Raw genomic sequence first — 12,421 nt, 5'->3', positions numbered from 1 at the left:
AATAAATAAAACCTAAAATTTAGTAAACAATAAAGATCAGAGCAGAATTAAATAGAGCTGAGGCTGAAGGACAAAAGATAATAAATAAAAAATGTGTTGTTTGAAAGCACAAAATCACCAGACCTTTAGATAAACAAAGAAAAAAGAAAGAAGCAATTACATAAATTTACATACTAAAACAGGACCCATTAACATTGATAACACAGAAATATAGAGTATTATTAAAGATCATTGTAGCAAAATATTAGAGGATCAGAAAACATGAATAGATTCTTGTGCTCTTCTGGCTTATGAATTTTTGATCTTGAAGAAATAAAAAAAAAATTAATGTCAATATTGACCAACAAAATTGATTCCATCTTTCTAATAACTGAGGCTGGAAAATTAGATATGCACATGTGAAAAGATAATGTAACCCCTTCCTCTCAAATCATGTAAAAATCAACACAAAATGATCAGAAAACGAAATACAAATTCTTAAACTGCAGCTATTGGAAGGAACCAGGGTCTGGCTGGTATACCAAGGCCAGTGGGCTGGAGCTCCTGTGGGCTCACTCCTTCCTCCCTCCTGTCTTCGAGAATAGAAGTAAAAAAACATACCTCCTAAAGGGACCTACACCCAACTTAATAATACAATTGACCATCAGTATTTGTGGCTTCAGCCAACTTAGATGGAAAATAAATTAATTGTGTCTTTATTCCACATGTACACTTTTTTCCTTGCTATTCTCTCCTCCATCATCCAGTTCAGCTACTTATATGTCACCACATTTCACCAGGAATAGAAACAATCTAGAGCTGAACTGAATGCTATGGTTCTATACAGATACCAGGCTGTTTGCATGAGGTATCAGTGCTTCCATGGTGGATCTGGTAGCCTGGAATGGGGCACTGTTGCTGTGGATATGAAGACGTAGGTACTCAACACACAGACTCATCTAGAACTCTCAGGAGAAGCCTCAGTCCTCGTGATAAAGGGTAAAGAGGATTGGTTTCAGAGAAGAGTATTATTCCAGGCCCCAGGTGCCTATACTGTATGACTGACTTACAGGCCTTGTTGACTGGCTCTTCTGGGACAGTCCTTATCTCCCCAGGTTGTCACAGGTCAGCAGTATTGTCTGGGCTACTGTTCATAGGTGAAAGTTTTTAGTTAAAGAATTCAATTCAGTGAATTAAGCTTCGTCTCTTGTGCACCTTCTCTTAGAGTAGGCCCCATCATTCTCTCTCATTATAAAGCAGTACACCACGTATCATCGGTACATTATTAAAGTAATAAAGTCACACCTGCATAAAGAATTTACGAGCAGAATAATTTTCCCAGACTCTGCTCTATGTTCCTCATGGATATCAGAAGGCAAGAGATGCCGGCACATTCCACCCGAACCTGCCAACTCTCACCTTATCCAAGTCAGTTAATTTACTAAAATATTTACCTGTGGGTGAATTAGTTGTGGCTCATTTTTATCATGAGTCAATTTATTATTTTTAAGGTAGACTTTTCCTGAGTCAAATGATGGCAGTCTGGAAGGATTGTTGGCTCAACTGGTTTGTTTTCCACTCATATTCTTATTAAGAAATATATTGGCTTTAGAATATTAAACTTTGACTGACTTTACTCTTCTGCTAGCTTGGTCCTCTGAGACTGCAGCAGTGCAAAGTGTACTTAATTTTTTTTGGATCCTTCTTCTTGTCATCTCAGACCGACCTCAGTGCATCAGGCATCCCTGGGCTGGGTCATCTCCACAGTAGAACAAAAGGCTTCCAGGCACATCCCTCTCTGACCCAAGGTCCCATACCACCCCCAACAAAACTGGGGCTGTGGCACTGAGCCTTCTCCAGGCTGAGGACCCATTTGTTTTTCCAAGTCCGAGCCTCTTTCTTCACTCAGCTGGTTGTCATTAGGGCCTCTGCAGTAGCAGAGAGATTAACTACAGCCAAGTCTTTAAATTCTGACACAAACTCAAACAAAATTCAATTTGTCATGTTGAAGATGAGTTGAGAAGGTGAAGGAGAAGACACGGCTCTCTTATGTTCCAGACACCATGACTTACATGGTTGGGAGAGAGCTGCAGACCCTTCATAAAAACCCAATGTCAGGGGCTGGGGATGGGCTCAGTTGGTAGAGTATGCACAAAATTCTGGGTTAAATCCTCAGCAGTACATAAAATAGATGTGGTGTCATATTATGGTAATCCCAGTACTCAGGGGATAGAGGCAGAAGAATCAGAAGTTCAAGACCAACCTTGGCTACATGAGAATTTCTCTCTTAAAAAAATTATGAGCAGCTAGAGGTGATTTACCTTTCATGTATGTACCCTCCTCTAAGTTAGAGATGGCTCCCAGAGAGATCTTCAGTGTCATGTCTAGATGGTAACCCCAGCCTCAAGCCCTTGCAGCCCTTTAATATCTGAAATCACAGGGCTTCATTCTGCCAACTGCAGTCCTTACCAATGAATATTGGTGACAACCAGAAAACACCTTGAAATAGTTTCTGGAAACACACTGGACAGCAAAGATTCCTCTGGAGACTGCCCCTATCCAGGTGACAAGCACCATTACTACAAAGAAGTGTGTCAGTGTGATGGGCTTAGTAGAGGGTGTATAGCTCATGTCTCCCCAGGCACAAGAGTTGGCCTCCAATCTCTATTGGCCTGGAGGTTGTCAGTGTGAGGCTTGTATCAGGGGAGGCATTTCAGGGAGGCAGGCACTACTGTGCAACAAATTTTTTAGATAGCTACTAGGTGTTCTAGGTTCTGCTTAAATTTGTAAAATAATGGGAATTGACAAAATGACCTCAAATAGACTTCTTAAGTTACATTACTATTAACTATCTTTGTCTCTCAGGCATCTCAGTGATGAAATACTGAAATAAGCTTTCAAGTATGAAGAGGGAATACAAATACATTAGATAGGCATATGTAAATATTAATCTGAAGAAATGTCTCATTTTAACTATATTGAACAATGAATCAAATGTGAACAAAAATATCTGACAATATAGTAAGTCAGTTTCTATGCAACCAAACATTAAAACATATTAGTGATTTTTTAGTATAAATAAAATGAGAATAAACCATACAGAGGTCTTTATTTTCTGCAAAATGTATATCATATAACACATATACCATTTGATTAGAAATGTCTACTATATATGAAATCATATATTTAACATATAATAAAAATAGTTACATACTCCTATAAATCCTATGAAATCACATTTAGTTTGTATATAATCATTTGCATAAAATTTTTATTCTAAAGTCATTACACAATCTTTAAAACAATGAACAAGTACAAATATTAAGGTGATACAGAGATGATGAGTAGCTACAGGAAGCCCAGAGCAGAGGAGGGCAAAAGTTTTGTTTTCTCAATGACCTTAGGGTGAAGGTCATCATAGGACTAGAAGGAGAGAAGGAATGTCCAGAGCCTGATACACATGTAAATCGTATGTCACGGTGACACAGGTTCCTTCCTTCATTCTGAGTAAACCTGAGTTGGCAAAGATCACCAGCACTGTGTCAGCAAAGACAACATGGTGTTTCTGTCTTCAAATGTCTCATCATCTATGATACTCAACACATCAGCTTGAACCATAAAATTCCCATCAGCGAGCTTTCCAATTTTCACATTGCCGCTGTGGCAGAATGTCATAAACTCAATGTTTGTGCCCCACAGCTGTGAATAATAGTGGTCTTTTGTTACCAGCTACCTGTTTCTAGATGATCTGTGTAACAGTTTCCTCTGAGATAAAAATCATCCATGCTTCAGAGAATCTCCTTAAGCAAGAAGGGAAACAACTCCAAACAGCTTCAGGACGTTCTTGAAACTGACCAGATTCACTAGGTCCCTTCCTGCCAGAGTAAGCTATAAAAGCAGAGAGTCCTTCTCAGACTAGCTGAGCAGAGCTGCAAAGAAGATTCAGACCAGCAAGGCTGCACACAAGATAAGACCAGACAAGCTGCCTGGAAGAGGTTCAGACCAACTGAGTCACCTGGAAAGGACACTCTCCAACCTGCTGAGCTACCTGCAGTGTGCAGCGTGCTCCAGGTTCCCAGTTTGGGGAGCTGTCACCCGTGCTGGGGTGGGCTTCAGTGATGCATCTGTCTTTGAGTCATTTCTGCTTGCTCCTGTAAGTAACCCTTCACTCAGACTCCTGTAACTAATTCTAATAAAACTCATTGGTTCGCCAAATTGGACTTTGGTGGTATCTAGCTGTACTTTGGTCTATCATGAGTTCTCTATCTAGGGTGAGTAGACATGTGTGTAACATCTCCCTAGGAAAAGTTTTATCACAAAACAAGCAGCTAAGATGGCAGTGCTGGCTTGGTCCATATCACTCCCTCTCACCTGGACTATCACAGAATGTCAGTGGGTCTTGAAGTATGGTCCTCAAGGTAGAAGATGGCCAAACTTCACCCACAGAAGATGATGGTCATGTAATTCTTCATCTATCTTCCGTCTGGAGGCAGCCAGACCTTAGGCTGGCCTAAGTTAGTCTTCATCTAACGTGCTACACTTTGATCAACCTGACATACTATGTGAACACAGCCTAGGACAGTTCTGATCTCCCAAAGCAGGAAGTAGTCGATTCTTGAACTGAGAATCTGGGAGTGTGATTGATTGCTAGCCATGCAGGGCGGGAGTCAAGGGGTTGCATTAGTATAAGATTGCTATGTATTGTACAAAGCATTACAACAATGGTTGTAATTATACAGTGACACACTAAGTATCCACAGTGCAGTCTGCGGAGTAGTTATAACAGTAATCAGAGCCCGATAGATCTCAAAACCCAGTGGAGGAGAATCAAATGCAAAACTTGAAATATACAATAAGCTAGAAGAAAACAAATAAAAATGATTATATTAAAAATCAAATTGGTGGGCCAGCAAGATGATCCACTGGGTAAAGGCACTTGTCACCAAGTCTGAAGACCTGCGATCAATCCCTGGGACCCACAAGGTAGAAAGAAAGAATCGAGTCCCAAAATTTTTATTCTCACTTTCACACACAATATAGCATATACATCAACAGACAAATGTAATTAATTAATTAAAAATCAGACACATAAAACAAAAATTATATAATAGATGCAAATGTAAAGACATCAATAATTGTATAATCGTATGAAAATATAAATATAATAAATACTGCAATAAGAGATTCTCAGATTTTAAACACAATTATATATTTCAAAACAAAGATAATTGAACTTTATACACAAAGAAAATGCTAAGTAAAAAATAAAAATGGAATCTATGCCATTCATATTCAGTGCACATGCATGCTTGTGAAGAGAGGCTGATTCCAGACAATAAATAAAAGGAATAGAAGAGAGCACTTCCAAGTGGTGAAATGACATGTTCATCTAGATGATTTAAAACCTCAAAACATGGATCAAAACAGATAGGGTTCAAGGGAGAATTAAACAGTTTTGCAAAAATAGAGACTCTAACCCCATTTGCTTAAGTAAAAGATAAATGAGATGGGAACATAGAAAGGAAACTGAACAAGTGTGAAAATAAACTTGACCATGTTTGTACAACACATCACCCTACAGTACACAGTACACATTAAAAGTATATGAAATATATTGACCAAGATATCCCACATGCTGAGACATAAAACAATTTTCAATAAACTGAGAAATAGGTCTCAGTAAATTCTTATAGAATAACCTAACCGCAACAGAATTTAGTAATGATCACTAACAGTGTGTTATCTGAAAAATGTGCTTGTAAAGTCCTTAACACACTTCTTACTAGTTGATGGCTCAGGTGTTTTCCAACTATCAGTGTGTGTTATTGCCGTTGGTCGGACTGCCATTGGCTGGTTGTCTTAGTTACTTTTCTTGTTTCTCTGATAAAATGTCCTAACAAAAGCAATTTCAAGAAGGAAGGTTTGCTTTGATTCACAATTTGCTGTAGTTACAGTCTACCCTGGCAAGAGAGTCCTGGAAACAGGACCATGGAGGCAGCTGGTCACCTTGCAACAGTCATAAAGAAGAGGGCAGTGGTTGGTGATGGTTGGCTAGCCTCTGTCTTTCTGTAGTCCAGAGTTTATGCCCAGGGAATGCTGCTGCCCGCCTTCAAGGTGGGTCCTCCCACCTCCATTAACCTCATCAAGGTAAGTCCTCACAGGCTTGCACCCTCAGTGATTCAAGGGCCTGCCTCAAATCGCCATCACAAATCCACTTTTTTGCTGACTCGACACCCAGACTCATCATTTTTAAGCCATAACCTCCTATCCCTTTCTCCATTGTGTTTAATAATAATTTCAGCCTTGTCTAAAGTACAAGGCCCAAAGTTTCATCTGAAATTCTTAACTGTGAGCTCTTCTCACACCACAAACCAAGTTACATTCTTGGCTTCTGCCATAGCTTCAGGTGGTATACTCATATCTAAAAATTTGGAACCAGGACAAGTAAGACAACATATGGTGTTTTGTCTTTCTGGGTCTGGGTTAACTTACTCAGTAAAATGTTTCCAGTTCCATACATTTACCTAGAGAGTTCATATTTTTTTCTTTACCGCTGAAAAGAATTGCATTGTGTATGCATACCACATTTTCATTACCATTCATCAGTTAAAGGGCATGTAGGTTGTTTCTATATGCTACCTGTATTAGTCATGGTTCTCTAGAGAAACAGACTTATAGAATATGTATTACATTATGTATTGTATTATATTATATATACATACAGGGAATTTATTAGAATGACTTACAGGCCGTGATCCAGCTAGTCCAACAATGGTTGCCTACCAACAGAAGGTTCGAAATTCCAGTAGTTATTCAGTCCATTAGGCTGGGTGTCTCAGCTGGTTTTTAGTATAGACCAGAATCCCAAAGAAGTAGCCTCTAAAGCCAATGAAGGAACAGACATGCCAAGGACAATGAGAACAAGCAGGCAAAGAGCAAAAGCTTCCTTCTTCCATGTCCTTCATATAGGCTGCCACAGGTGTGGTCAAGATTAAAGGTGTGTCTTCCCACCTCAAAAGATTTCCATTTCAAGTGGGTCTTCCCACTTCAAATGACTTAATTAAGAAAAAATTCCTCACACGTGTACCCAGCCACTTGGGTTTTAGTTAATTCCAAATGTAATCAAGTTGACAATCAAGAAAAGCATTTATACTACCTATAGAGAACAGAATAACAATGCACAGAGTTGAGCAAGAATTGATAAAGTAGGATATTGAGTCCTTTGGAAATGTCAAAGAATAATACAGCTGGATCACATGGTAGATCTACTTTTTTAGCTTTTTGAAAATTCTCCACACTAATTTCCTGAGTGGCTACACCAGTTTGCAGCTCCACTAAAGTGAATGAGGTCCTCTTTCCCCACATCCTAACTCATATTTATTGTTGGCTCTTTTGTTAGTTGTAGTCACTCTGAGCTGGGGTAAGAAAATATCTCAAAGTTGCTTTAGTTTGTACTTCCCTAATTGTTAAGGATGCTGAGCACTTCTCAAGCTATTTCTTAGCCATTTTTATTTCTTCTTTTGAGAATTCTCTGTTCAACTCCCTAGCCCATTTTTAATTGGGTTGTTTTCCTGATTTTTTTTTTTTTTTGCTTTGAGATGGTGTTTTCTAGACATGGTATGTAGCTGTACAAGTGAAACCTCAATGACACAGTTGCCTGAGCAAGACCTGCATAATGAGAACACCAGTTGACATGTCAACATGGATGGAGGAAATTTTATAAGGCTCCATCCCTAGATGAAGAGCTACAGGCAACCCCATGGCTGCTGAGAGAGAAAGAACCAGTTTTGCCAGAGATGATTCCCCATAAAAGGTTACCTGAACCCAAGAAGTCAGTCTCATATACATACAAGCAACACTAAATGGATTTAGGTGACACACACACATATATTCATACACAAGTAAAAATAATAAGGGAAAAGAAATCATGAGTGTTAGAGGAGTGAGAAGAGACTTCAGAGGAGTTAAATGGGGAAAGAGAAAGGTGGAAATGTTATAGTAACTTATGTAAGAAATCCTTAGAAAATTTAAAACAACAACAACAAAAAAAACTAAGTTACATACCTCTAATGTGCAATAGCCCAAAGTAAACATTCCCGTTCCAAAATGGTAGAATTATGTCACACTAGGGATTATCAGCAAATTCAGGAGTAAACCTAATCTAGATAATCCCTTACAGGTATGCCCAGAGGCTCTTCTAGTCTTTGTGCTTTTATCTCTCTGTATGAAACCTATGGAAGTTCTGTATCCCATTCCTATCCTCACACAAGGCCCTTGCTCTTATGCCTGTGCCTGCTGCTCACTGAATTCTATCAGCCCATTTTCCTGGCAAGGTCACGCAGGCTTCCCGTGTACAGCTCTTGATCATGAACCACACGCCGTCTTCAGGTTGAGTTTATGTCAACATCCTTGGTGTATCTCGTGGACATAACCATTCATGCCTGTCCTACCCAGGAGAACAGCTTAGCCAGCATTGCTGGAAAGCATTTCCGGAATCATAGACCATTTCATAACCCTCATGATTGGTGAGGTTCTCCACACTGTGCCCTCAGTCACTAGATTGGAGGCCTCTGTAGCCTAAGGCATCCTTGTGAAGGTATAGCTCCTTTCCCTGTGCCTTTGTTTGTATGTCTTAGTCACTAAAAGTCTTGGCCCCTTCCTCAAATGCCCCCTGGCCTCTGGGGTACTTGCTTTGCTAAGTCTTCCTGGAGTTTGCTGCTTAGCTTTGACTGTGGCTGGCTATCTTTCTCTGGCTGACTTGTGGGTGTTCTTTCTGTATTGTGGAGGTGAATGAAAACGTCTTACTTTCATAAGGTTATCCTCTGAGAAATACATATTCTAAATTTTGCTGAAGACTAATTTAACCACAATCACTATTTGGGATAATTTTGATGTCTTGAGATATTGTTGGTCCCCAAAAATCATCAAGACATTTATAAGACAAATTTCTAGAGCAGTGTTTCTCAACCTGTGGGTCATGACCCCTTTGGAGGTCAAATGACCCTTTCACAGGGGTTGTCCAAGACCTTCAGAAAACACAGATATTTACATTATGATTCATAACAGTAGCAAAATTACAGTTATAAGGAATCAATGAAATAATTTTATAGTTGGGGGTCAACACAACATGAGGAACTGTATTAAAGGATCGCGACATTAGGAAGGTTGAGAATCACTGTTCTAGAAAGACATGGTTAAATTCAACCTGACAAAGATGTGAGAGAGAACTAGAAGAACTAGATCAATTTAGTAATGACCTTTCCATGGGATTACCCAGTTTCTTACTCTTGCAATTGGTGAATAACAGAAGATAAAGTTGGTCTAATAAACAGCCACAAATTGGGTTAAAGGGTGGCATCTGAGAGATCACAGAGAACTTTCCTAGGGTACAGGGCAAAGGAAATCAGAGAGGAAGGTTCATCTAAAGAGAGAGAAGTCTTCGCTCACAGCAAATGCCTATAAAAAGGCAAGCCAGCTCCATGCCAGGGATGCCATCTTCAGGGAAGTGATTTATGCAGACATCATAAAAATGCTCAATCAAAGGACACGGATTCAAGAGTCTCTTCAGGCTGGCATAAACAATGGTGCCTGGTGCCAAGAGCATGGTCAGGCCAGGCCCAGAACATTCCTGCTGTGAGGAGCAATTGCAGCCTCAGCGTCAGAACTTAGACCAAGCTTTGCCTCTGAACTTTCTTCTTCTTTTCTTTCCAAGTCTCCTAGAACACACTCGACTGTTATTGTTTTTTTGCAAAAGGATTGCTGGTGATGAAAATCTGAACAGACAGTTAATTTTACTGGAAAGATTTTGCTCTAATCACAGCCCACATTCCAGGACAAACAGAATAGCTGACTGCTCTCTATTTAAATCAAATGTTGAATTGTCCCAAGCAGTCAGATACTCCAGTATTAAAAAAGCTAGAGATAAACAAATGAGTATTTCAGGATCAGCTTTTGGGGAATTAAGAGAGCCCTTAAAGTCGGAACTGCTTTCTTGTTTTAAATCTTTCTCACTAATAGCTTTTATCAAGAAAAAGTTTGGAAAAGGAATTGTGGCATTGTGGTGATGACATTAAAATATCTTGTTAAATATGGAAAACTTGGCCTATCCAGTCTTGGCTGGCTTCATCAGCCCCACGTAGGTTATTTTCACAGTATGCTGGGATCACAGCAGTGTGAGATGCTCCTCTTACATCCGTGCCATCTCTACATGACATCACCACTTCTAAGGATTAGCATTTTTATTCTCGTCCTTTTTTCCACTGACCGGACCTGGTTTTGATTCGAGGCCCTTCCCACAATGTTGTTAGCTCATTTCAAAGCACGTGTTCCAGCATTACTGTCTGGATGTTGGTGACGTCGTGAACCCAAGGCATCTGTGACTGTTTCTCCTTGATTCACCTGACCCTTGACTATGACACCCACCCACTAAGTCACTTATGATGAAGCTGGTGTTCTCTCCTTTCAAAATAGTCTCTCTTGCTGCCTGTGGAAAATGCCTCCCCACCCCATGCTTCCACCAAATGACAATGAAAACAAGCTTGACCGTGGAGCCCAGGCACCCACCGCAGCACCTCACTCTGTCCCCCTCAGTCACCCTCCTGTTATCTTCACAGCGTCCTCTGCACTGACATCTTGTCCATTGTCTCCCGCTCACCTGCAGCTTCTGCGGCTCCTTTCAGTGTCCATAGATAATGAACTCCAGGCTCTGTCCTCTCAGCTCACAGTGGTCTGATGAAGCCCAGAGCTTCATATCCTTGACCATGAGCAAGAAGGGCTTAGAAGTGACTGACATAGCCCCAGTTCCTTCCTGCCTGTGTGTTCTAGGGCTCCAAAACCATTGGTTCCCCCACCTGCTCACCATCCGTCAGCTGCATGGGAAATAAGGAAAGGGGGAAAGGGAAGAGGCGAGGAAGGAAACTGAGGATGAGAAGAAAGGAGGGGAGGGGGAAGAAGAGAAATATTTTCAAGAATTGGCTTGTGTGGTTATGGGACTGGCTTTCTGAGGTCTGCAAGTCAGGCTGGAGACCCAAGAAAGGGCTGATGCTACTGCCTGGGTTGAGTTTTAAGGCTGGAAACTCAGCCAGAATTCTTTCTTTCCAGGGAACTTCAGCCTTTTCTCTGAAGGCCTTCAGTTGACTAGATGGTCCCCATAACAGTAGAGGATCCACTATTTTACTGTAAGTCTGCTGGCTTAAGTACTTAGCTCATGCATCCTTCCACAGCAAAGCCTATGCTGTGTTTGGCACAGCAGCCACATGGGATACATCACCTCATTCCCAGTTTGTGTGGTCCTCTTGTTCTGACCAGCACCCTAAAGTGTGTTGTCTTTAACTTTTTACCTCTTTCACTTGGAGAAAACAAGTCCAAATGGACCTGACTATTCCCAGCCTGGCGTTCCTGAGCGCTCAGAGTCCAGGGACAGGCACCATACAGGTGGTAGTCAACAGACCCAAAATGCCAATGTGCTCCCAACCTTCCTGACCCCCGGCTTCCCTGGGACCCAATCCCTGTTCTGTCACAGTCCCTGTGATAACAGCAGCCTCTCTTGCTACCTGCTGTAACAGGGAAAGCCAGAGTGCCTCATCCTGCTGTCTATTCTGGGTCCTTCTGTCTCCTCAGAAGGTGCCCACAGTCAAGTGACCATCTAGGAACCCACCCTGTGTCATGCTTATGTGTTTTCCTGGGTGTTCCCTCAGACCTACATTGTTTTTGAATTCCCATTGGTTTCTTTCCCCTGCTGCACACATCATGGGCTCAGAGCCATTTGTACTATCCCGTTTACCCCTTCTCCTGTCTCATGGTTCTAACCCACACATGGTTCGCCCCCCTGCAAGCAACCAGTTCTTGTCAACACCAGGCACGACCCAAACATCCAAAAGCAAGACCTTTAGTAAAGAGGCTTCACACAAGCCGCACCCTGCTGCTGGCCTCTCCTGGCTTTTACCAGTGATTTTCCCCCTGCCCTTGTCCCCACATCGCATGGCTTGCCCGATGCTTTCCTGGACAGCCAAAAGTTTCAAGTCTTCTTTCCCCAAGATCTCACTTTCCTTTTTGAAGACATTAAGATGTTTAGATGGCTTGAAACCCAGCCATGGCCTTGAAGGCTGGTCTCTTCGAGTTTTCAGGGTCCTTGTCTATGCTGTGTGTTCATCCACCATCCACTTGCTGGTGAGAACAGATGTTGCACCCAATCTCTACTCAGCATCAAAATTATCCTGATTTTCTTTTCTTTCTTTCTTTTTTTTTTTTTTTTTTTTGGTTTTTTGAGACAGGGTTTCTCTGTGTAGCTTTGTGCCTTTCCTGGATCTCGCTCTGTAGACCAGGCTGGCCTCGAACTCACAAAGATCCACCTGCCTCTGCCTCCCAAGTGCTGGGATTAAAGGCATGCGCCACCACCGCCCGGCTCTGATTTTCTTAATACAAAGGAGGCTTCAGGCAAAAC

General features: G+C 41.3%; 1 protein-coding gene across 18 annotated transcripts in view; it reads right to left on the bottom strand.

Annotated features, from left to right (window-relative positions):
• Wdr27 (WD repeat domain 27) overlaps positions 1–12,421 on the bottom strand; it is a 218,310-nt gene that overhangs the window by 74,203 nt on the left and 131,686 nt on the right. The window contains exon 27 of one of the 18 annotated variants that reach the window (XR_008221072.1): positions 3,156–10,896. The exons of 15 other annotated variants lie outside the window; for them this stretch is intronic. Coding sequence is in view for 1 of the 3 variants with exons in the window: in XM_052750737.1 (XP_052606697.1) it covers positions 10,834–10,896 (63 nt within the window). In the remaining 2 variants the exon portion in view is untranslated. Of the gene's footprint in view, positions 1–3,155; positions 10,897–12,421 lie in introns of those variants that run through there. 2 more of the 18 variants (XM_052750737.1, XM_052750741.1) reach the window with 2 other exon arrangements.

This window comes from Peromyscus californicus, unplaced genomic scaffold (assembly GCF_007827085.1).
Source record: "Peromyscus californicus insignis strain IS unplaced genomic scaffold, ASM782708v3 Scaffold_22__1_contigs__length_63687245, whole genome shotgun sequence".
NCBI classification, from domain to species: Eukaryota; Metazoa; Chordata; class Mammalia; order Rodentia; family Cricetidae; genus Peromyscus; species Peromyscus californicus.
The sequence above is the reverse complement of the archived record's forward strand: the minus strand, read 5'-3'. Positions and strand labels throughout refer to the sequence as shown.